The sequence below is a fragment of the Gigantopelta aegis genome, chromosome 8 (genome assembly GCF_016097555.1).
Source record: "Gigantopelta aegis isolate Gae_Host chromosome 8, Gae_host_genome, whole genome shotgun sequence".
Taxonomy (NCBI): Eukaryota; Metazoa; Mollusca; class Gastropoda; order Neomphalida; family Peltospiridae; genus Gigantopelta; species Gigantopelta aegis.
The window spans coordinates 63,939,002-63,965,094 of NC_054706.1; the positions used below are offsets into that span (position 1 = coordinate 63,939,002).

General features: G+C 37.3%; 1 protein-coding gene across 1 annotated transcript in view; it reads right to left on the reverse strand.

Annotated features, from left to right (window-relative positions):
• Positions 1–26,093, reverse strand: part of LOC121378908 — a 176,988-nt gene that overhangs the window by 144,767 nt on the left and 6,128 nt on the right. Inside the window, exons 4-20 of the mRNA XM_041507286.1 lie at positions 24,266–24,367; positions 23,276–23,403; positions 22,617–22,722; positions 21,502–21,619; positions 20,577–20,674; positions 19,495–19,575; positions 18,879–18,963; positions 14,540–14,641; positions 13,836–13,867; positions 12,698–12,791; positions 12,208–12,299; positions 10,477–10,557; positions 7,388–7,507; positions 6,022–6,204; positions 3,866–3,988; positions 2,675–2,764; positions 1,336–1,450 (exon numbers count right to left, since the gene is read on the reverse strand). Coding sequence (XP_041363220.1) covers positions 1,336–1,450; positions 2,675–2,764; positions 3,866–3,988; positions 6,022–6,204; positions 7,388–7,507; positions 10,477–10,557; positions 12,208–12,299; positions 12,698–12,791; positions 13,836–13,867; positions 14,540–14,641; positions 18,879–18,963; positions 19,495–19,575; positions 20,577–20,674; positions 21,502–21,619; positions 22,617–22,722; positions 23,276–23,403; positions 24,266–24,367 — 1,750 coding nt within the window. The remainder of the gene's footprint in view (positions 1–1,335; positions 1,451–2,674; positions 2,765–3,865; positions 3,989–6,021; positions 6,205–7,387; positions 7,508–10,476; positions 10,558–12,207; positions 12,300–12,697; positions 12,792–13,835; positions 13,868–14,539; positions 14,642–18,878; positions 18,964–19,494; positions 19,576–20,576; positions 20,675–21,501; positions 21,620–22,616; positions 22,723–23,275; positions 23,404–24,265; positions 24,368–26,093) is intronic.

The window sequence follows — 26,093 nt, forward strand, 5'->3', positions numbered from 1 at the left end:
CAGATGTAAAGACTGAGACGGAAATGTTCTCAGTTTTGGAGTGAAAATAAATGCTTATATAACGTATATTCACAATGGTATATGTTGTTAGTGCTAATGAGAACCCGTTCTATTAGCAATCTTCATTTGAAGTTGGGCAATTTAACATGGATTTCAATGGCAGATGACACCTGTGTAGTGAGACCTAATAACAATTACCTAGCTTAAAATAATTGAGATGCAGTGAAAAAAGAAACTGTGGACAATAATATAAGATTTTCTTAGAACAGGCAAAATAGCATTTCTAAAGCAAAAAAGTCAAAGGGGGTTGGGAAATATATCTCACTAGTTACGGCTTGAATACTCAAAATTATATGAAGATATTCCTTTGAATTTGATAGTTTACACATTATTTAATATTTAGTATTCTTGCCCACTGGGCAGGGTTATCCAGCTTTTGCACGGTGCTAGAAAAATCTGTCTGACCCTAGGGCTAGATAAATCTGTCCGACCCGAGGGCTAGATAAATCTGTCTGACCCGAGAGCTAGATGATTTCTACAGAATTTTTAAAACCATGAGTTATGACGTCAATCGTCATAAAACATGAGTTATGACGTCACGCGTATGTAGAAATTGTCTAGCCCTCGGGTCGGACAGATTCATCTAGCTCTAGGGTCAGATAGATTTTTCTAGCACCGTTCAAAAGCTGGATAACCCTGTCAGTGGGCAAGAAAAGGCAATTCCAACCCTTGGGACATGTTTTTGTAAGAGCCTCGGTAAACCTTGGCCCTCACAAAAACATTTTGTCCCTCAGGTTGGAATTGCCTTATCTGTACCTCACAACGGTGATGAATTCTATTAATATCCATATAAAAAAGTATATTATTTACTTTTCAATTAATTACAGGGATGTGAGAGAGGCTGTAACAAAAAAGCTTACTGTGGCCGGGGTCCAGGGGCCGCTTAAGGGCCCCTGAAGAAAAATTGTTTGCAACCCCTGAAACTGCCAAAAACTGCATTCAATGCTAACAAATCTAAACTGATTATAACTTATATAATATAAGGCACACATCATAAACTTGAAACCGTGAAAGCATGCAAATGAACCTTGTGTGGTCAACAGTATTGAACAGCATGGGGTTTTTTTTTTTTTTTTAGACGAAATGGAAAAGCACATTTACTCGTTTCCGCCTAGCTCTCAAATCCCTGTAATTACATTTAAACTTTATTTTCATAGTGCATTAATATATCCATTTCAAGAAAAATAATAAAATATAAGATGTTGTTCTGTCCTGAAAGCTGAATGGCTATTTTGAAACCAAGAATTATGTTACTTCATAATACAACTCGGTCACCTGTGTCAGGTGCTTCTTCAAACTGTTTTCTTGAATGTCTGACATTCTTCCAGAGAGCCTCGAACCTCGACACCAAGGTGTGGGTGAGAGATGATTCTTTAGGATACAAGGCACCCTACAAACAGAACAACATGTAAATCAATGTGTGAATATAAAACACAATAGTGAACAAAATATCCCAAACATTTTTAACAATCGGGGCCCCATTCCACAAAGCGATCTTAGCCCTAAGATCACCTTAAGTGCATAGCTACCTTATGCACCAAGATGATCTTAGTGTTAAGATCGCTTCGTGGAACAGGGCCCAGAGGCCTAATTCACTAAACCCTCGCAACTTTGCGATCCCACAGTGCAATGCTAAAACACTTGCAAAGAGGATGCTTTGTTGTCTAGGAGAGCCTAAGATACCTTTGAGAATTAGGCCCCTGAATCCAAACATTTCTACTGCATTTTTGGACAAATATGTAAAATGTAGAAAACTTTGATAATTTCTAACAACCTAAGGCAATAAGCAATGAATCCAAACATTTCTACTGCATGATCTGAACAAATATGTAAAATGTAGAAAACTTTGATAATTTCTAACAACCTAAGGCATTAAGCAATGAATCCAAACATTTCTACTGCATGATCTGAACAAAAAAGTAAAATGTAGAAAATTTTGATAATTTCTAACAACCTAAGGCAATAAGCAATGAATCCAAACATTTCTACTGCATGATCTGAACAAAAAAGTAAAATGTAAAAAATTTTGATAATTTTCTCATTTTATGAATACTTAACTCGACCTCAAATCTTACTACACTGTCATCCTTGGCAATAACTAGGATGCACCTATTGTTGTTTGTAGTAGCAATGCAAAAAAATAACAGGTGACATGGTTCGCCTGACTCTTATAGCATCCAATGAAACTGAAGCACTTCTGATATAGGAAAACCTGGCTATGAATGTCAAACGTACCGATGGAGTAACATGAAGAAATATCACACCTGGCTGGAGAAGACAAACCACGCTTAAATTAAATAAAATTCTTCAGAAGTATCTCAGAAATTCCCAACATTCACTTGAATGATGGCTGGAAAGCAGAAGTAGAAATGTGGTCACATATGAAATGTAACCAATTGTTGACGCAGTCAGATGGCTGGATATCCCCACAGACAATCCAAGTGCTATAGTCAGCCACATTTATTCCAGTCAAGTGATCCACTATTTTTTTTCTAACTCCTGGATGGTTAAGAGCAATATAATATTCTGGCTAGTCTGGTTTAGTGAGGAAAAAATGCACTAATGCAAGAGGTCAGGATAATGTATGAAAAGAAAACAAAATGCATGTACTTACATCAACTTGGCTAAGTTTGAGATCTGGCATGAATGGGCGAACGAAGAACAGAGATCTAAGGCTGAAGGAGCTGCACCAAGGAATTATCACCTGTAGCAGAAAGAAAACGAAACATTCAGACATTCAATTATTACTGGTATCAAAAAGGAATTATCACCTGTAGCAGAAAAAACTAAAACATTCAGGCATTCAATTATTACTGGTATCGAGAAGGAATTATCACCTGTAGCAGAAAAAAACAAAACATTCAGGCATTCAATTACTACTGGTATCGAGAAGGAATTATCACCTGTAACAGAAAGAAAATTATCACCTGTAGCAGAAAAAAAATGAAACATTCAGGCATTCAGTTATTACTGGTATCAAGAAGGAATTATCACCTGTAGCAGAAAGAAAACAAAAAATAAAAAATTCAGGAATTCAGTTATTACTGGTATCAAAAAAGAAGTTTGAAGACCTCAAATTACTCAATGCTATTTTTAATAATGAGAAATAAAATGGTTTATATACTTTCAAAGACATGTTTGACCTGACCTCTATTTAAGATCAGTAATTATTACCCATATGGTTACAAATATCTTGGTACATATCAAAGTGATATGTCCCACTAGATCGTAAAGTGGGACGTAACACTTCATCATCACAAGATGACGTCATCAATTGTCACACTACAGTCTTACAGGAACGTTAACCAAGTGAGTTGAGTGATATACATTAAGATCGATTATGGGTAATAAATAGGATATTAATCTCGCTACCAGTTCGTATCATGTTTATGTCCCTTGTGAAATAATTTTCATTGTCACTCACTAAAGCTCGTAACAACTGAATATTATTTCACTCGGGACATAAACATGATAAGAAATGGAAGCTTGTTTAATATTCTATAAAAATATATGGATTTACTGAACATTATATATTTGATACATCAGTTAAGATCATAAGTTAACTGACATCTGTAGGTTTTGATGTCAAATTTTGATGTTACCAATAGTTCAATGATCCAGCATTCAGAAACTTTTAAAGTCATTTATATTTTAGGATTTACAAAAAAGGTAATTTCTATTCTTTAAAATTATACTAACCTTATTAAAATAAAAATGGTAATAATTGCAATTATAAACACAACCTTTTAGTCACAGTGAATCATAAATCTAAGTAATTTAATTTTAAAGAAGTAAAATACTATACCCCAAACAAGAACATTGAGTTCCACGTCCATGCCCATGATCTGTGAAAATAGTTCCACCATCTCCAGAATGGGTGACGAGTAGTCGTTTTACGTTCAGTGTATTTCGACACACTGTAAGTAATCTAGGAAGAAGAACACACAGTTATGATGTGTCAAACATTAAAATAATTTGAATAGATGAATGTTGAACGACACACCAGGACAAAAATACCCTTCGGCTATTGGGTGTCAAACTAAAATAGTTTAGGCTATACTGGTTTGTTGTAACCTGACCCATTGTATGTGTTGAGTTCAGGGATAGTTATGTTATTGGAAAAGAGAAGGAAAATAAAATTATGGTTGAATTTTATGTTTATTTTATTATTACTTTTTACTATTTAGAGTCTACTTCAAAAAAGCCTCACCCAAACCTTTCTGTTCAAGTAATGTAAATGTGTCAACTTTTATTTCCGTGCTTATATCCATTTAAGATTCAAGCACGTTGTCCTGGGCACACACCTCAGCTATATGGGCTGTCTGTCCAGGACAGTTGGTTAGTGGTTAGTTGTTAGTGGTTAGTGAGAGAAAAGAGGGTGTAGTGGCCTTACACCTACCCATTGAGCCCTTAAGAACTCGCTCCGAGTTGGAGCTGGTACCAAGCTGCAAACCCTGTACCTACCAGCCTGTAGTCCGATGGCTTAAACACTTGTGTCACCGAGGCCAGTAATGTAAATAAAACATTTCTTTATTTTATTCTTTCTTTTTTCTTTCTTTAAATAATGTGAACACAACAGGGGCAATAACTCTGAACCATTTGAAAAAATGCTCATTACATAACAATCTGTCCTGGATCAGGCTTCTGGCTATCCAGGGACGGGACCTGGGACACAGACATGCTCGAAACCTTCATGGTATATGAGCATGGCAAAATATATCACACTTGCACTCATTATTTAACTGGACCTGTACATTATTCATCTAAAAATGTTAACCAAATTTTATTTCCAATTTTCAAGACTGTTACATTTAATGAAGGAAACAATAGTAGGCATGTCTTTCTCTTTTTCTGTGAAAAGAATCTATATATATGAAATTATTTTTATAAAACTTTAAGTTGTTATTTTGGAAACTTCTTAGAAACATCATTCTGTGGATGAGGCTAACATATAATCAATGTTTACTGTTGTAACTCTACCATCTAGAGAAATATTACATATTTAGCCATTCTTTTTACTTTCCTTGAAATATTATATAAAATTACATGACAGATGGAAAAGATCCTTAATGACCAGCTATACTACTGAAAGGAAAGAAATGTTTTATTTAACGACACACTCGACACATTTTATTTACGGTTATATGGCAACAAACATATCGTTAAGGACCACACAGATATTGAGGGAGGAAACCCGCTGTCGCCACTTCATGATCTACTCTTTTCGATTAGGAGCAAGAGATCTTTTATATGTACCATCCCAAAGACAGGATAGTACATACCACAGCCTTTGTTACACCAGCTGTGGATCACTGGCTGGAACAAGAAATAGCCCGATGGATCCACATATGCGGATCGATCCTAGACCGACCGTGCTTCAAGCGAACACTTTACCACTGGGCTACGTCCCGCCCTGACTAGCTACTGACTAAATGCTACAATAATTACTCCGTTTACACCAAACACTACTATATTTTCACTGATTGTGTAACTACAAATATTCTTCAATCAAATCTTTTATATGTACCATCCCAAAGACAGGATAGTACATACCACAGCCTTTGTTACACCAGCTGTGGATCACTGGCTGGAACAAGAAATAGCCCGATGGATCCACATATGCGGATCGATCCTAGACCGACCGTGCTTCAAGCGAACACTTTACCACTGGGCTACGTCCCGCCCTGACTAGCTACTGACTAAATGCTACAATAATTACTCCGTTTACACCAAACACTACTATATTTTCACTGATTGTGTAACTACAAATATTCTTCAATCAAATCTTTTATATGAACTATTTATATGTTGCAGCTAACCTGCAAGATTCATTAACAAAATCACATTACATAACAAATGATGTTACAAAATAATCTTAAAATTATTAAACTGATAGCAATTTTAGGCGCATAATTGAACTATACATTAAGAATAAAACTATTAAAGAAACATGAGTTTTACGTTTCTGATTCCTCCGTCAAGAGGTGAATCTCCGTCTCTGATGACCGTGACGATAACTTCCACGTCACCGTAAGACTGGCGCCGAATGATCCAGTTTCGAGGAAGCCAGATTCGTGTTGAAAACGAGAACGTTCTCGTAGGTTTCTTCACTTTACTCAACTCCTGGTGCAGGACTGCATCACGCTGAAAGAATAGAAAGAAATGTTTTATTTAACGATGCACTCAACACATTTTATTTACTATTATATGGCATCAGACATATGGTTACGGATCACACAGGTATTGAGAGAAAAACCCGCTGTCGCCACTTCATGGGCTACTCTTTTCAATTAGCAGCAAGGATTCTTTTATATGCACCATCCCACTGACAGGGTAGTACATACCACAGTCTTTGATATACCAGTCGTGGTGCACTGGCTGGAATGAGAAATAGCCCAATGGGCCCATCGACAGGGATCAATCCCAGACCGACCGCGCATCGAGCGAGCTGAAAGAACAGAGCAACAAACAAACTTATTATATATTGCTTTGATAATACTATTTTTTACAAGGCCATAAGAAGCAGAAGTTAAAAGTTTGTTGTGTTTAATGACACCACTAGAGCACATTGATTTATTAATCATCAACTATTGCATGTCAAACATTTTGGTAATTTTGACATATAGTCTCAGAGAGGAAACCTGCAATTTTTTTCTATTACTAGCAAGGGATTTTTTATATGCACCATCCCACAGACAGGATAACACATACCACAGCCTTTGATATATCAGTCGTGATGCACTGGCTGAAACAAGAAATAGCCCAATGGGCCACCAATGGGGATCGATATCAAAATCTAAAAACCCCCACAAAAACATACTGCATGGCGTTGTCAATCTTGGCCAAAATCTTAGCCAAATAAATCAAAACCTATAATAAAATTTTACTTTAAAATGCCCCCCTGGAACATATGGGTGGTTACATTATCTCACAACCTCTGTGTGTGGTAGAATCAAAATAAGCCTTACCAATAATATATTTTGGGTTTTCTACAGTGCTGTAAATATACTGTGAGAAAGAAGTAAGTGAACATGTGATATTGTAGACCAAATTCCAGTCATTATTAGTGTTGTAGTGTCTGTATAAATTACAATGATGTAATGTGAAATTGAACGTCATTAACACTGTTAACTTCCTGACACTATGAATGAGGGTGTTGACTGCATTCATGTTATCCTGTTAGTGTTGGTGTGATCCCTTATTTCTCTCCATCTGTATACTATGTAGCACATGAATGTCCATTTGCTTCTAGTAAATTTGTTGTAACAAACAGAAGTTTAGTTTTTAAGAACTGTCTGTGAGTCTTAACAAAACAAAAAGTACCCACCTCTTTAATGAAGTTCAAGTCTCTCCTGAGGAAGTAGATGGCCTGTTGAAGTCCCTGATCCTCACAAATACTGATGGCCTCCTCATGGGCCGACCACAGGTTTTGAGTAATGAAGTCATGCTGGAATGTAACAACATCATCATCATCATCATCATCATAATCATCACTATCACAATTATTAATTTTGTTAAAACCATCGTTAAGATTATGATTATCACAAATACTGATGGCCTCCTTATGGGCCGGTCACAGGTTTTGAGTAATGCTGTAAAAAAAAAGATCATCATCACCATCATTAATATCATCACTATCATCACCATCATCAATATCATCACAATCATCAATATCATCACAATCATTAATATCACCATCATCACAATCATTAATATCACCATCATCAATATCACCATCAATCAATATTATCACCATCATCAATATCACCGCAATCATCATCATCATCAATATCATCACCATAATCACTATCATCATCAATATCATCGCAGTCATCATCATTATCACCATCATCAATATCATCACCATCATCACCATAATCAATATCATCACCATATTCAATATCATCACCATCATCAATATCATCATCAATATCATAACAATCATCACCATCATCAATATCATCACCATCATCAATATCACAACCATCAATAGCATCACCGTCATCAATAGCATCACCATCATCAATATTATCACACTATCATCATCACAATCATCAACAGGCCTTTCCCCAGGATTTTTTTAAGGCGCTTACATATATAGCATCATTATAACACAAAAATCAAGCCAAAAGAAGTGGGGTAGCGGGTTGAAAACAGTTAAGTGTTTGCCTTCAATCCATCAAATCATGTTGGGGTTGTTGTTGTTTTTTGGGGGGGGAGGGGGGTGTAAAACTTTTTTTTTTTAAATAACCCATCATTTCCCCACCCCCAACAATTTCATAATTTGCGCCATGTTGTTGCTGTTGATTTCAGCGTCGTGTTAAATGCTTGTTGTGATTTCTGCTTGTAAAATACCTAAGCTAAGAATGTTGACTTCACAGTATATTCCATTTATATATATATACACATGTATATAAAATAAAAAAATATAAAATTTAAAAAAAAAGTTAAATAAAATTTTACGGTCTTTTTAAAATCCAGCTAACTTATTAAATGTCACCTCACAGTTTAACAAATACATATCTAGCATTATCTAACAAATATGATTATTGTAAACTAATTCATTGTACGTTTAACTGCAATTTGTATAAATACTGCATGTTCATTTCCCGCGATCGCGATCTCAGTGCATGCTCTCGACCATAGGTACAAAATTAACAAAGACAAAGGAAATAATGAAACTGCAGTTAGGTATTCAATGATGCAAACAACTATTGTTTTTCTACACATTTACATCAAGATTTACTTCTGTGTAATCGTATTGTTCATGTCCGAAACGATGTCTCTTGACACGTGGGTGTCAGCTGACTCAGAAGCGTGACATATATTACACAGAGAGCTTTCCTCAGTTCAGCCAACGAACGTTCTTCCTAACGTTTGCGAACTATTTGACTGGTGTCCGTTGTGTCCATTTGGTTTAACGTAAAGTGCACAAACCAGTGTAGCAAATGTTTTGTTTTCGCTCGATCTGGCTGAACTCAGCCCTTGGGATAGCCGACATGTCTTTCGGCCCTGAACTGGCATGTGTATTCAAATTGACATGCAGTGTCGGTTTGTTTTTATTACTTGGTTCAAAAACTTTACAAAATTAAAATAGCAAGTTACATATCTTCCAGACATTGAATCACCGTCACATTGCTGTCATACATGTCGAATGCATGCCGTTAAAATTAATAACCTTGATTATTAAAATTAGCAAACATCATAAGGCATACGCTGTATTCTGGATAACACTGTTTCTCGTTACCAGTTGCGAGATCACTATTATGCTAATTGAATATTTGGTATTATTATGTTTGAGGTGTCGAATAAATTATGTAACCGTTTGTTCACATCAGAAGATAGAAAATAGCTCAGCCAAAATTTTAGCCACTTGCAAATTTTATTAGCCATTTTTTTGGTAAAAATAATTTTAAATTAGCCGATGGCTAAATTGGTTACCGACAGTGCGAGCCGTGGATTTTTTCAGTGTGTTTTGGGAAGGGGATGTTAGGATAGAAATGACTGATTGCCAACTTAACTATACTATTAAAAAGTGCTTCACCTATTGTTTATTGAGTTAAATAGTACAATTGATTCTGTCAATGGGCATCTTCTTTGATCGGCCTTGAATCTTGATTGCTCAGCACGGGAATCCTGTTACGCGTAAGCGCCTTCCTGATGGATTAGCGGTCCCAGTAGATGTGGTAAAATTACCAAACACCAATTGTAAGCAGACGACTGGTCTATTGTTAGGTATTTAAGAAGTGTTTTACCTGTCAGTGATTAGGTGTGCTTGGTATACTGGTACACAAGTTGTTTGCAAGAGGTAGTCGACTGCCACGCTCGTACTTGTGATAATTGTTTTTCTAAAGTACTTCAAATCAAGGCGTAGTGGCAATTGATTTAAGGCGCTTCCATGCTGTCAAAGTGCTTACTTTATGGATCAAGGCGTGTCGGGCTGCTATGCCTAACGGCCCTGGGGAAACGCCTGATCAATATTATAACAATCATCAATATCATCCCCATCATCAATATCATCACTATCATCACCATCATCAATAGCATCACCATCATCAATAGCATCACCATCATTACAATCAGCAATATAATCACCATCATCAATATCATCACTATCATCATCATCATCAACTCCACAATTATTAGGATTGTTACCACCATCATATCATTATAAAAAAAAACAATCACAACTTTGCCACTACCATTATAAGCATCATAATCATGATTACTACCAACCTCAACATCATCACCATTATAATCATCTTTACAATCTTTACCAGTACCACAATCATAATAATCATAATTTTGATCATTACCACTAAGATCATCATAACAATCATCAATATTATCCTTCTAGTGATCTAGAACAAAAATCTAGGATCTATTTTATCATGACCTAAACATACACAAACCAACCTTGAAAGCCTCCTGCTGTTCATTCATCCAGGCCCTGATCCGTGATTTCACTGGATACTCTTTCTTCAAATGATTAACCAGCTACAAATAAAAACACAAGAAATAAAACACAAAAACACTGTCAGGGAAAGCGAATTTTAAATAAAATCCTAGGTGCATAATAAAGGCACTAATTTTATATATATTCCTTAGACTGTCTTGGGATATATTTGTTTAAAGGGACACACCCTAGTTACGTTTATTTGTTAACCATTACGGTGTTGTTTTTCGCTATTAAACCCCATTTTTCACAAATAAAATTGCACTTTACTTACATTTTATTATTTAGAATACACATTTCCATTCACCTGAAGTGCTTTTTGGTAATCCTGATGTTTGTAAAACCATGAAATGCATTTTTTGCATTTTTTCACAAAAGGTGTTGTCGAGAAAAAAACGTTAAGCAAGCGAGGTCCAATCTATTTTTAATGTCACAGACGTTGGTATATCATGTGACCGTTATCATTTTGGTTCGGTTTGTTTTCTCGTGCACGGTTCGCGCAATCAACATCCGATTTGTTGTTGTTCATTTGTGAGATTTTTCTTCACAGTTCGTGAACATTTTCAGTAACAATAAAGTTCAGACAAGTAAGTGTCTCAATACAAAACGTTACAAACCCTTAAAACCAATAATTTTGCTAAGTCTTACGATATCTGGAGAGGGGATACAACCAGGACAGAACAGTTGGAACATGTCCAGGAGAGGTGAAACGAACGCACCCCATGTCTGTGAAATTTGTCGTGACATAGGCATTGTTGTGCTTCTACCGGTGACATCAGAATACTAACTTTCAAAATTATTTCAAGCAATTGGGACATGGGGATTCCCATGGTATTTATCGATATAAAACCTGCTTTTTCACTCCATTTGATAAAAACATGATCTAAGTGTGTTACAGGTTTGTAGATTAACCAAATTATAATTTATTTTCGCTGGATGGAACTAGGGTGTGCGGCTTTAATAATAGACAGACCAAATTAATGAATCCACATTGCTGCAAGCACACTGGAAATCTATTCATGTAAACAAAGATACTCTTATCAAAAACAAAGCATTTTGTCCCCACGAGTTTACTAGTTTTGCAATCAGGGTTCTGCTTAGAAAGATATTAAAGGGACAGACCCTAGTTTCAAGCCGTGAAAATTAACACTAAGTTTAGTTAATCTACAAATGTGTAACACATTTGGATAAAATTACAATTGAGTGAAACATGAGTCTGTGACTTAGAAATGGTGAAATACCCTCTAAAAATAGACTAAAACTCGACTCCATAACTGTTACTTCTCAGACGCATGTGCATTTTTAAAAATATGAGAAATGCATTTTGTGATATTAAAAACACCAGGATGACCAAAAACACTTCAAATGTACGGAAATGGATAATCTAAACACTAAAATTTAAATAATGTCTCATTTCAGTTATCAAAAATGGCTCTAATAGTCAAAAATATGCCTTAGTGTTTAAAAATTAGGGTCTGTCCCATGAAGTTTTGGAAATAAAATGCTTGTCTTTTAATTTGTGACACATGACTTTATTTGGGAGAGATCTTGATTGAGGTGCACTTGTTTATTTTGCGCAAAAACATACCACTCGAGCACTACATAGTCTTGTGGTATATATTCTTTAACAACATAAACTCATGCAATAAATAGAAAGCAAAAACAACGTATGTGAAATTGACTATTCTCACCTGCTCCTTGAACTTCTGCATCTTCTCCTGCAGGTTTTGGACTGCTTTCTGCATGGCTATCACCGACTTGGCTTGTGACACGAGAAGTTCACCTGTCAAATACAAAAAAACACTCATTCTATCACGATGTGTCATTCTTGCAGGCTTTTTTTACTGTGAGCTTTTAGATTTAAGTACAAACATCCGTTATTACGAGGGAACAGGATGTAGCTCAGTAGTAAAGCACTTGTCTCCGAGGTATGATTGGTTATAGGACTGATGGTTATCATTCAATTCATATCAACTTATTTCACTCGGGACATAAACATGATACGAAATGGAAGCTTGTTTAATATCCTACAAGTAGCTCATAGTTTGTGATTAAAGTTAACTTTTAAGACCGTATTGCACCTAGTCCTTGCTGCACACTGTTCAGCTCTGCGTTGCTGTTGATGATTAATTAATCAATGTGCTCTAGTGGTGTCGTTAAACAAAACAAACTTTAACCCACCTAGTCCTTGCTGCAGACTGTTCAGCTCGGCGTTGCTGTTGATGGACGTGAACACTCGTTGGAGATACTCCTCCATCACCGCTTCATTCACCAGCTGCAATTACACAAAAACAGTGAACAAATCTGTCATCATTTTCTCTTTTTATCAATACCAAACCTGACCTCTGATTTACTGCAGTTTCCTTCTTTTTTTCGCCTGGACCTTGTTTTATGAAGTGATCTTAGCGTTATGATCACCTTAAGTCACGGCTAGCTCTGGCACTCGCCAAATTCACCAACTGCGAATTTTGAAAGCAGCTGGCGAATTTTGTTTTAGTTTGGCAAAATAATTTCATGTAATAACTGACATTTTTAAGAAAATAACTGACAATTTTTGCAATTTTTTAAGTTTAATTTAGCGAACTGTTTTGCTCACCCAAAGCTAGCCCTGTTAAGTGTATAGCTATCTTATGCTCTTACGGTGATCTTAACACCAAGATTGCTTCATAAAACGGGACCCTTGTCCGAACATCTCAACTGCCAATGAAATTATAAAAAGAAATTGTGCCCCCACCAACTTCTGGCATATGCTAATTTCTTCCATTTTTGGAATGCTTGGATCTTTCCACTAGAATAGAGAGAGGAATTCTATGGAATTACATGTTTCGCCTACAACAAACGTATTTGGTGTTACTGATTGTTACATTCACAGATATTTCCTTTTAATTTATGTTAAAATAATAATTAAAACTTTAAAAAAAAATTTAAATATAAAAATTTTAATTTAATAAATTTCAATTTTGTTTTATATGCACTGAAGGAAGGAAGGAAATGTTTTATTTAATGACGCACTCAACACATTTTATTTACGGTTATATGGCATTTGACATGGTTAAGGACCACACAGATATTGAGGGAGAAAACCTGCTGTCGCCACTTCATTAGCTACTTTATATGCATTAAGAGACAGTTTCATTGATGTAGGACAATAAATTTTAATTTTGTTTTACATGCATTGAGAAAAAATAAGTTTCATTGATGTAGGACTTATAATTTGTGAGAAAGGTAGCTAAATGTGAAACGTTAATGACGACTAAACACAAAAGTTAACACCCTTGCCATGGAACAATGTTCAATAACCAATATATATAGCACTTACCTCAGATATTTTCTCATCCGATAGATTTTTGCCTGGAATGCAAATAAAATAAATAAAAATTCAAAGCAGTAGCATTTTAAAAAAATAATAAATCTTGAATATATAATAGCATTATTCTGATGCATGTATTAATAAAAATTTAATATATTAAAATATTTTGTTTTAATTTAATTCCATGATACCACAGCAGTCCCAGAATTGATCACAGAGGTGGATCTAGGGGGATCCCAGGGGTGTGTCCCCCCCCCCCCAATTTTGCGACAGTTATAATTTTATAATATATTTATTTTCATTTTTTTTATGATCCCCCTCCAAACCTCCCCAAAGTTCCCTTGGCATTCCGCCTCATGTCATTGGGCCCTCTCCCCCCCCCCCCCCCAAAATCGATTTTCTGGATCTGGATCACATAGGGTCGGAAGTATTCTTTGATAAATACTCACCACCCACAAAGTACAATTTAATAGGGAAAAAATGATGGAAGACCTATCCATAATAATTATGGTGCCTCCGCCAATGTGATTAAACTTGTCTAAAACGGATCATGCAGGGGACCTAATATTTATTATATCTAATTTAGACAGCTTTCCGTTGTTTAGAGGGTCATGTTTTAGAACTTAGGAAATTTCGGACCATGAAACTTAATTGGTTTTTGACAGGATTCCAGTTTGTTCAGGTTCTGGTTTAGACAGGTTTCACTGTATTACCTCTGTACTCCTTGACGAGTCGGTGTCGGAAAGCTACAGTCCATCCTTTGGCCTCCCGGTCCAGAATGTTGCTCAGAATCGGCAAACAGTTGTTGATCAGATCTGCACGAAGATTTACAAAACACATACTTTAATAAATTTTAAGTAATGAAAAGCACCTAAATAAAATAATCACAAAAAAATTAAAATAAATAAAAAATTTCATTTTAGAATGTGTGTAGTATTTGAGTATTTGAATCTGTTCCAATGGTCATATATTAATTTTTGTTTAAATATTGAAAAACAAAATGGATGGTCTAAAACAATATATATATATATTGTTGAATAATACAACAGCAGTGTTGCCCTAGTAGTAGTTTTTCTTCACATTTAAGATTATTTTCAATGAAAGATTTTAGCATTTTGATTGGCTGTTGGGATGTTCAGACCTGTGCATGGGACTAAGACATTTTAGCAATCAATGTGATTGGCTGTTGGGATGTTTGGACCAGTGCATGGGACTAGGACATTTTAGCAAGGTGATTGGCTGTTGCGATGTTCAGACCAGTTCATGGGACTAGGACATTTTAACAAGGTGATTGGCTGTTGGGATGTTCAGACCAGTCCATGGGACTAGGACATTTTAGCATTTTGATTGGCTGTTGGGATGTTCAGACCTGTGCATGGGACTAGGACATTTTAGCAATCAATGTGATTGGCTGTTGGGATGTTCAGACCTGTGCATGGGACTAGGACATTTTAGCAATCAATGTGATTGGCTGTTGCGATGTTCAGACCAGTCCATGAGACTAGGACATTTTAGCAAGGTGTTTGGCTGTTGCGATGTTCAGACCAGTCCATGGGACTAGGACATTTTAGCAAGGTGATTGGCTGTTGCGATGTTCAGACCAGTCCATGGGACTAGGACATTTTAGCAAGGTGATTGGCTGTTGGGATGTTCAGACCTGTGCATGGGACTAGGACATTTTAGTAATCAATGTGATTGGCTGTTGGGATGTTCAGACCTGTGCATGGGACTAGGACATTTTAGCAATCAATGTGATTGGCTGTTGCGATGTTCAGACCAGTCCATGAGACTAGGACATTTTAGCAAGGTGTTTGGCTGTTGCGATGTTCAGACCAGTCCATGGGACTAGGACATTTTAGCAAGGTGATTGGCTGTTGCGATGTTCAGACCAGTCCATGGGACTAGGACATTTTAGCAAGGTGATTGGCTGTTGGGATGTTCAGACCTGTGCATGGGACTAGGACATTTTAGTAATCAATGTGATTGGCTGTTGGGATGTTCAGACCTGTGCATGGGACTAAGACATTTTAGTAATCAATGTGATTGGCTGTTGGGATGTTCAGACCTGTGCATGGGACTAGGACATTTTAGCAATCAAGGTGATTGGCTGTTGGGATGTTTGGACCAGTGCATGGGACTAGGACATTTTAGCAAGGTGATTGGCTGTTGGGATGTTCGGACCAGTCCATGGGACTAGGACATTTTAGCAAGGTGATTGGCTGTTGGGATGTTCAGACCAGTCCATGGGACTAGGACATTTTAGCAAGGTGATTGGCTGTTGCGATGTTCGGACCAGTGTATGGGACTAGGACATTTTAGCAATCAATGTGATTGGCTGTTGGGATGTTCAGACCAGTCCATGGGACTAGGACATTTTAGCAAGGTGATTGGCTGTTGGGATGTTCAGACCAGTCCATGGGACTAGGACATTTTAGCAATCAATGTGATTGGCTGTTGGGATGTTCAGACCTGTGCATGGGACTAGGACATTTTAGCAATCAATGTGATTGGCTGTTGCGATGTTCAGACCAGTCCATGAGACTAGGACATTTTAGCAAGGTGTTTGGCTGTTGCGATGTTCAGACCAGTCCATGGGACTAGGACATTTTAGCAAGGTGATTGGCTGTTGCGATGTTCAGACCAGTCCATGGGACTAGGACATTTTAGCAAGGTGATTGGCTGTTGGGATGTTCAGACCTGTGCATGGGACTAGGACATTTTAGCAATCAATGTGATTGGCTGTTGGGATGTTCAGACCTGTGCATGGGACTACGACATTTTAGCAATCAATGTGATTGGCTGTTGCGATGTTTGGACCAGTGTATGGGACTAGGACATTTTAGCAAGGTGATTGGCTGTTGGGATGTTTGGACCAGTGCATGGGACTAGGACATTTTAGCAAGGTGATTGGCTGTTGGGATGTTCGGACCAGTCCATGGGACTAGGACATTTTAGCAAGGTGATTGGCTGTTGGGATGTTCAGACCAGTCCATGGGACTAGGACATTTTAGCAAGGTGATTGGCTGTTGCAATGTTCGGACCAGTGCATGGGACTAGGACATTTTAGCAATCAATGTGATTGGCTGTTGGGATGTTCAGACCAGTCCATGGGACTAGGACATTTTAGCAAGGTGATTGGCTGTTGGGATGTTCAGACCAGTCCATGGGACTAGGACATTTTAGCAAGGTGATTGGCTGTTGCGATGTTCGGACCAGTGCATGGGACTAGGACATTTTAGCAATCAATGTGATTGGCTGTTGCGATGTTCGGACCAGTGCATGGGACTAGGACATTTTAGCAATGTGATTGGCTGTTGTGATGTTCAGACCAGTCCATGGGACTAGGACATTTTAGCAAGGTGATTGGCTGTTGTGATGTTCAGACCAGTCCATGGGACTAGGACATTTTAGCAATCAATCTGATTGGCTGTTGCGATGTTCGGACCAGTGCATGGGACTAGGACATTTTAGCAATGTGATTGGCTGTTGCGATGTTCGGACAAGTGCATGGGACTAGGACATTTTAGCAATGTGATTGGCTGTTGGGATGTTCAGACCAGTCCATGGGACTAGGACATTTTAGCAAGGTGATTGGCTGTTGGGATGTTCGGACCAGTCCATGGGACTAGGACATTTTAGCAAGGTGATTGGCTGTTGGGATGTTCGGACCAGTCCATGGGACTAAGACATTTTAGCAAGGTGATTGGCTGTTGGGATGTTCGGACCAGTCCATGGGACTAGGACATTTTAGCAAGGTGATTGGCTGTTGGGATGTTCAGACCTGTGCATGGGACTAGGACATTTTAGCAATCAATGTGATTGGCTGTTGCGATGTTCGGACCAGTGCATGGGACTAGGACATTTTAGCAATGTGATTGGCTGTTGCGATGTTCGGACCAGTGCATGGGACTAGGACATTTTAGCAATCAATGTGATTGGCTGTTGCGATGTTCGGACCAGTGCATGGGACTAGGACATTTTAGCAATCAATGTGATTGGCTGTTGCGATGTTCGGACCAGTGCATGGGACTAGGACATTTTAGCAATCAATGTGATTGGCTGTTGCGATGTTCGGACCAGTCCATGGGACTAAGATATTTTAGCAAGGTGATTGGCTGTTGGGATGTTCGGACCAGTCCATGGGACTAGGACATTTTAGCAATCAATGTGATTGGCTGTTGGGATGTTCAGACCTGTGCATGGGACTAGGACATTTTAGCAATCACTGTGATTGGCTGTTGCGATGTTCGGACCAGTGCATGGGACTAGGACATTTTAGCAATGTGATTGGCTGTTGCGATGTTCGGACCAGTGCATGGGACTAGGACATTTTAGCAATCAATGTGATTGGCTGTTGCGATGTTCGGACCAGTGCATGGGACTAGGACATTTTAGCAATCAATGTGATTGGCTGTTGCGATGTTCGGACCAGTGCATGGGACTAGGATATTTTAGCAATCAATGTGATTGGCTGTTGCGATGTTCGGACCAGTCCATGGGACTAGGACATTTTAGCAAGGTGATTGGCTGTTGGGATGTTCAGACCAGTCCATGGGACTAAGACATTTTAGCAAGGTAATTGGCTGTTGGGATGTTCGGACCAGTCCATGGGACTAGGACATTTTAGCAATGTGATTGGCTGTTGCGATGTTCGGACCAGTGCATGGGACTAGGACATTTTAGCAATCAATGTGATTGGCTGTTGCGATGTTCGGACCAGTGCATGGGACTAGGACATTTTAGCAATCAATGTGATTGGCTGTTGCGATGTTCAGACCAGTCCATGGGACTAGGACATTTTAGCAAGGTGATTGGTTGTTGGGATGTTCAGACCAGTCCATGGGACTAAGACATTTTAGCAAGGTGATTGGCTGTTGGGATGTTCGGACCAGTCCATGGGACTAGGACATTTTAGCAAGGTGATTGGCTGTTGGGATTGTCGGACCAGTGCATGGGTCTTGGTGGGAGAATACCATAGGTCAGAGGTCAGGTTACGTATAAAAAGAAAATGGGTTACAGGAGTATATTCCTTTTCCTACTAGAAATATTCACCTTGATTAAAGAGTCGCAGGTCTATCTCTTGCCCTTTAGGAGTGAGAAAGCGGTATGTTATAGGTGGCGGTCGCAGATCAAAAGGCTGAAAAAGAAAGTTTTAAACAATCAAATAAAACTTCAGAAAATCAAAACAATATCATGAATATTTTTATGAAACCTTAGCTCAATATTGTTTTTGTTTTGCTTTTTTTTATTTGGTTTATAAAAATGAAATAAATCGAAAAAACAATTGTGTAGGCCTAAATGGATTGTAATTATTAATGTAAAAACTTGTACAATAAAAATTCAATAGTAGTCAATATCAATCAGTTTTATTTGACATAGTTTCTAATACTGATCTCTCTGTGCAATGTATTCTGAGTAAGTATTCATAAAACTGGTTGCTTAGCACTGAAGGCACTTCTGCAGGAAATTTTGCAAGGGAAGCCAAGAATGTGACTGAAATCAATAATATGGAACAAAACACCTGCCTTATAGTATGTATATAAAACTAAATTAAATTAGCTTTGAACAGATGGGGAGATTGTCATTTTGGGGCGTTAGGTACTTATTTATGGAGTTTCCAGTAACATCAATGAGAGTTAAATCAGATTAATTAATCAACATTTCTTACCTTCTGTTTTTCCATCTTCAGCAGTCTGGACTGTTCTTTAATATATTCACAGAAATCATACAACTCTTTCTTAGATGATGGCTAAAAATAAACAAGAAAATATTTATAATATCAAAAATAACAAAAAGAGCATTTATTTGACACCTCATAACATGGTTTTGAAACCTGCAGCCACCACAGGCTAAGGGATCTTTTATATGCACTTTTTTTTCCACAGACAGGACAACACATACCATGGACTTATGACACCAGTTATGGGACACTGGTTGAGATGTCAAAAAACCCAATTGGTCTGTCAAGTAGGTATCCTACGACTCAATCACCTAAGGCGAGCATTCTACTGACTGAGCTAAATGCCGCCCACCAAGTGAATAGCTGCAAGAAATATTTAATTTAATAAACAAAGATAAGATACCTTATTACACACCAGTGTAAGGTATTGCTCATGTCATAACAATCACTCAATATCTAACTAGTGTAATATTGGTGTGACGCGAGCGTGATGTAGATCACTTGCTGACCCAATTCATAGAAAAGTAACGTGTAGTAGGTCACGACATCTGTTTACTTCTGCGTTGCGGCTTGTTTGCAGTTGGTTTGTAATAAATAAAATACTAAACTAGCTTGCCTGTCATACACATTTTTATGAAACTCATGAACAGTGTTGGTATCAGACTCGCTTTCGCTTGTCAGATACCAAAAGTGTTCACTCATTTATAAAAATGCTATGACAGGCAAGCTTGTTTAGTATTTTATATATATAAGATAGTCTTCGATGTACCAGTTGTGGAGAACTGGCTGTGATGGGGAAAAACCTAACGAGTCCACCAACGGTGACTGAGCCTATGCCCTATCACACTTCAAGATATTTTTAATATTTCCTCTTTTCAGTAATATCTAGCCTTACCTTTCACCTTAAGGCATCTCTCCATAACTAACAAGATGTGAAATTTTAATATTCTTTTATCATTACACCACTGTAAATGTTACCTTAATGTTGAGATCTGAATTACCGTAATGTTGAGATCTGAATTACCTTAATGTTGAGCTCTGAATTACCTTAATGTTGAGATCTGAATTACCTTAATGTTGAGCTCTGCCACAAGGTAGCACATGTGTTCTTCTTTGACCTTTGTACACAGGTCACCTGGTGTCGTCGAAGGCATGCCAACAAAAACATCTGGGGAAAAAAACATTGGCAAAACTGAAATCAAATGAACAAGCCAACAGACAATGTCTGACAACATGAGTTACTTCCCCTTTGATAATGTTCAAAGGAATTTAAACTACATTGTATAGCTATTCAGTGTCCAACATATGTTTAGTGTGACATTTTATCTACATAATGAAAGGAAACACATTATCACCACATAGGCTACTCCTACCAAATAGCAGCAACAGATCTTTTATATGTACTTTCCCAGACAGGAAAGCATAGAGTAACAGAGAATTTGATATACTGATGTTTAGGATAGGGGAAAAAAACAGCATGAAAACAATTGTGGTGCCTTTTCTTTTAAAAAACATCTGCATCTTTTTTTTTGTGGAAACATGATCCATTTAGTCTAAAAGTAAACGCCCAAACTCCAAAATATGACAAAATAAGGGAACACATGGAATTGTAGACCCCATTTAATTCACTACTAGTGTAGTAATGTCTGTATTTCACAGAGTTAAAAATATAGGATTAATTGTCAGTAGTGTCGAACTGACTGTCAATAACATGGTCAACTTATGTAACTTTGGATTGAGGGTTGTTCAAGGCATGTAGAAACGATATCTGAAGTGGGTGGGTGGGAAACACAATTTCTAGTGGTGGGAGGGGGGGGGGGGGCACAGTCTCTACTGGGGTTGCACAACCCAGATTTTTACTTTACTGTTAATTTATATAGAGTAAGACCATACATTTTGTCCTCAATTAGGAGGGTGGGTACAGACCCTCGTTCCTCCAGATCCTGCTGTTTTTATATATATTTCTTTCCATCAATTAATATTAAAACTGGTTACCTAGCAACTTCCAAAGACCTTTTCCCCATGCGTGAACAGACTGAGTAAGGCTGAAGAACTGAGAAGAAAATCTGTTCCGGGCTGTGATTATCAACAACCGCAGAGCTAGAGCGGCATCCTGCAATACAAAACATTCAAGTAAAATATTCAGTCAAGTTTACTTTAATTTGAAATATTCAGTCAAGTTTACTTTAATCTGAAATATTCAGACGAATATTCCAGCAACATCAAGCAACAGAGGAGGCCATGCTCTCTTGGCAACTATCAAGTAAGGATCCAGGTGGAGACACCGAGGGGTGCATGCCCCCCCCCCCTTTTTTTTATAGACATCCAAATAAACAAATAATTAAAAGCCTATTCAAACACCTTTACAATATCTGGTGGCCTCCTTTACCAAACCCCTGGATCTGCACCTGATTCTAGAAATCAGAATAAGCTGAGGAATCCCAAGTGAGTGATTAAATTTCTCCCCCAACTTAAGATTATGGGGAGCCAATCAAGATATTACCATATTGAGCATTGATATATATATATATTTAATTTCACATGCGAAGGGGAGCTAAAGATTACTCTCTTTGCACAAATTTCAGAGGAGTGAAGGTCAGCGAGAATGATACTTCCCCATAAATGGCGAGGTCTATAACAATTCAGTTCCAACTGGATTCCTACAGTTCCTGACCTGGTAGTGGTGTGAACGGAATCATAGATGGCAGGCCCTCGGATTTCATAAAACTATTGTTTCCAGTACAGTGTTGGTAAAATCACGGAAACAAAATTTTGATTCCCATGAATATTAAATCGTGTATGATTATTCAATGAAAATAATGTATACATAATTATTTATTAAAACCAATTTCCGATCAGTTCCCATGATCAAAAGGCACAGAACAGAAAAAGTGTTTCCCATGAAATTTGAAATCCTATGGACTGAGATGGCGAATGTTAGTGTATGCACATTTCCCCACCACCACCACTAGTAAAGAAATTTTCTTCCTTATTCCAAGAAATGTATATTTGATCTTAGTGTACCTTTTTAAAAAGTAACTTCCTACTAAAAGGATGGATGTTTTTATATATTAAATAAGCATCACAAGTGATAAATTAATGTGACTTACTTTAAGCAGAGTGTCATGTGATCTAACAGTGCCTTTCTGAAGCAGCTGACTGAGGCGCCATTTGTGAACCTGACCAGGGAAGTGAATACTGTCTACTTCAAATTCACTGAAAAAATTTTTAACAAATTATTTTAATGATGAAACTAAATGCTATCTACTTCAAACTGATGATAAAACACTAAAAAAAATATTTTAAACTTCATAATGAAAATGAATACTTTCCATTTTCAATTTCCTAAAAATAAATACAAACAGGTAAAAAATATAAAGAAAATGAATACTGACGTCTTCAAATTCCTTGTTAAATATATAAAATGCTGAAAATGTGACCATTCTACAATATACCTACCCAGACCCCCAACCCCACAAATACAGCAGGTTCATCATACAAGCAAAAAAATTAAAGTTATGTTATATAGCAAAAACCCTCTAAACTGGACACACAACATACCAAGTAAAAAGTCCAAGTTTTACGGGGCATCCTGTTTTGAGGGTCTTTTCACGGACACTTAAAAAAAGACCATGAAACATTTTTGGTTTTATGGCAATTCTGGTTTACTGAGGGTCCACTTTTGAGGGGTTTCTCAAATATATACAGATTATACTACAAGTCTTTAAATAAATATAAGCACCCTGATCTACAACAGATCTATACTGACCCCTTGTTCCAAATACTAGCCAGCTGCTTGTCGTTTAGTTTTTTCAAATTGCCAGCTTTGTTTTTTGCCACCTCTTCAAGTTCATCAAAAGACGGAGCAATAAAGAGATCCTTCAAGCCCAGCTTACTCTAAAATTGAAAACATGCAACACTTTTTTAAAAATCTATTTTGTTTTGAAACTTTCTGCCTAATATGGGAAATGGCAGTAATGTGGAACAGATAGCTAGAAGAGGCAAGCACCTGTCGCAGTTGGAGAGACTAGGACTGGGATGTGGAGTTGAAAGTTAGGAGGAGCTCCCAGATCTGGATAAAATGGGATGGAATTCAAAGGAAAGAAAGGGGGAGGTGAACACAAAATATAAACGCTTAATATACTGATGGAAAGAAATAAGGGAACACATCGAATTGTAGACCAAATTTAATTCACTACTAGCATAGTAATGTCTGTATTTCATACCAAGTTGTAATGTGGCACTGATTGTCTGTAGTAATGAATGTGCTGCCTATATGTTCCCAGTCAACTGCTGACAATATCAATTGATTTTTGATGCAGTCATTATTCTTTGATGTTATGTGTGTGATCCTTTATTTCTTTCCATCAGTATATTTAAAAAGTATAAAATACATGTATGTAACATTTAAAAAAATTTATCTCTCAGTTGTAAAAACTATTTTCCTAAAAACATTAATAGCATAATATTTTTAAAATGCATTAGGTTTTAAAAGATAAAAATTAACAATTAATATGATCAAATAACATGAAATATAAAAGTGATATTTTACAGAATACAAAACTTTCAGTCATAAAATATAAATTTTAAATATGAAATATTTTTAATATAAATTTAATTTTAAGATAGTTTCAGTGGAAACCATTTTTAAAAATATTTTATCATTTCAATTGCACTGTTATATAATTATGTAACCTTTTGGGAAATGGTCTCAGTAACTAATACAGTTTTTCCTGTAAGATAATGATTTTTTACTAACTTCTTCATTGCTACCGTCTCCATCTGCTGCTCGGACATCAGCCGATGACTGTGGAAGCACTATGGGAAACGTTTTCCAGTGGAAAAGCAAGGACTCGGCCAGCTAAAAGTCAAAAAGTTTTTTTTATCAGTGCACAATATGTTTTGTTTTTTTAAGGTCAGAACAAGAGTCCAACACTCACAAAAATCATGTCAGGTCAGGTCATGGGGATTAACATGCACATCCAGAGCAAGCTGTTGTAGCACACGCCTGTCATGGGCGCAGGTGTTGACATACGCCAGCTCAGGGTTCGGGGGAAATCATGTCAGAATCTCTGGCTTTTATAGCATTCAAGCCGTAACATATTTTATAACATGTCTGATAGTGACACATTTTCTTATGGAGTTTTCTCAGTGACATATTGTTGAGCTTTCTAGATTGGTGTCAGGCTCACTATATCCCAGTGGTAAAACGCTCGCCTGATGCTGAGCCGGTTTAGGGTCAATCCCCGTCAGTGAGCCCATTGGGCTATTTCTTACTCTAGCCGGTGCACCACGACTGGTATAACAAAGGCCGTGGTATGTGCTATCCTGTCTGTGAGATGGTGCATAATAGATCCCTTGCTACTAATGGAAAAATGTAGTGGGTTTCTCTCCAAGACTATATGTCAAAAATGACCAAATGTATGACATCCAATAGCTGATGATTAATAAATCAATGTGCTCTAGTGGTGTCGTTAAACAAAAAAATAGAGTGCTCTTATAGCACCTTTAATTTTTCCCTCCAAAATTGTACACTGTATTTGTATTTATCTCAGGCTGCGAACTTAACATGATTTCGTGCTTCCGCGATTCCTAGATTTTGGGTTGGAAGCATAATATTATGAGACGGAATCCCAAAATGTCTATATTAAATCATGTTTATGATTCTGGTGGAATCCTAAAACAAAATTCCTAAATTCAATGGATGTATCTGCATGTATTCATCAACATGTTGACAACTGGGGGCTAAGTTATTAAACTTTCGCAACTTTGCAATCTCACAATGCAATGCAAAAACACTTGCAAAGACAAGATGATGTTGCTTAAATTAAATCTGAATTAAGCTCTTGATCACAACAAAAGAGAGGCAATGCTACTGCAGATATATTTAAAAACTAATTCTCATAAAGAAAGAAGTGTTTTATTTAATGACGCACTCGACACATTTTATTTACGGTTATATGGCGTCAGACATATGGTTAAGGACCACACAGATTTTGAGAGGAAACCCGCTGTCGTCACTACATGGGCTACTCTTCCGATTAGCAGCAAGGGATCTTTTATTTGCGCTTCCCACAGGCAGGATAGCACAAACCATGGCCTTTGTTGAACCAGTTATGGATCACTGGTCGGTGCAAGTGGATTACACCTACCCACTGAGCCTTGCGGAGCACTCACTCAGAGTTTGGAGTCGGTATCTGGATTAAAAATCCCATGCCTCGACTGGGATCCGAACCCAGTACCTACCAGCCTGTAGACCGATGGCCTGCCACGACGCCACCGAGGCTGGTAATTCTCATAAATAGCACTGAGGTACCTTTTACTAGAATATACACTTTAAACAGACCAAAAATCAATTACCACAGCCTATGGAAAACTTGTTGGGACAAGACAAAACAAAATTCTTAAAATGATCTAAAGGATCTATCCTCTGACGTACTGCACTCCAGGCAAGCACTTACTCACTGAACCATGTCATACCCAGTGTAATAGAAAGTATAGCAACAACAAAGATATTATCTGTTACCAGCCAACCTTTTATAAAATAGACACACTTGTACTTTCTTTTCCACCATCAATATTAATTT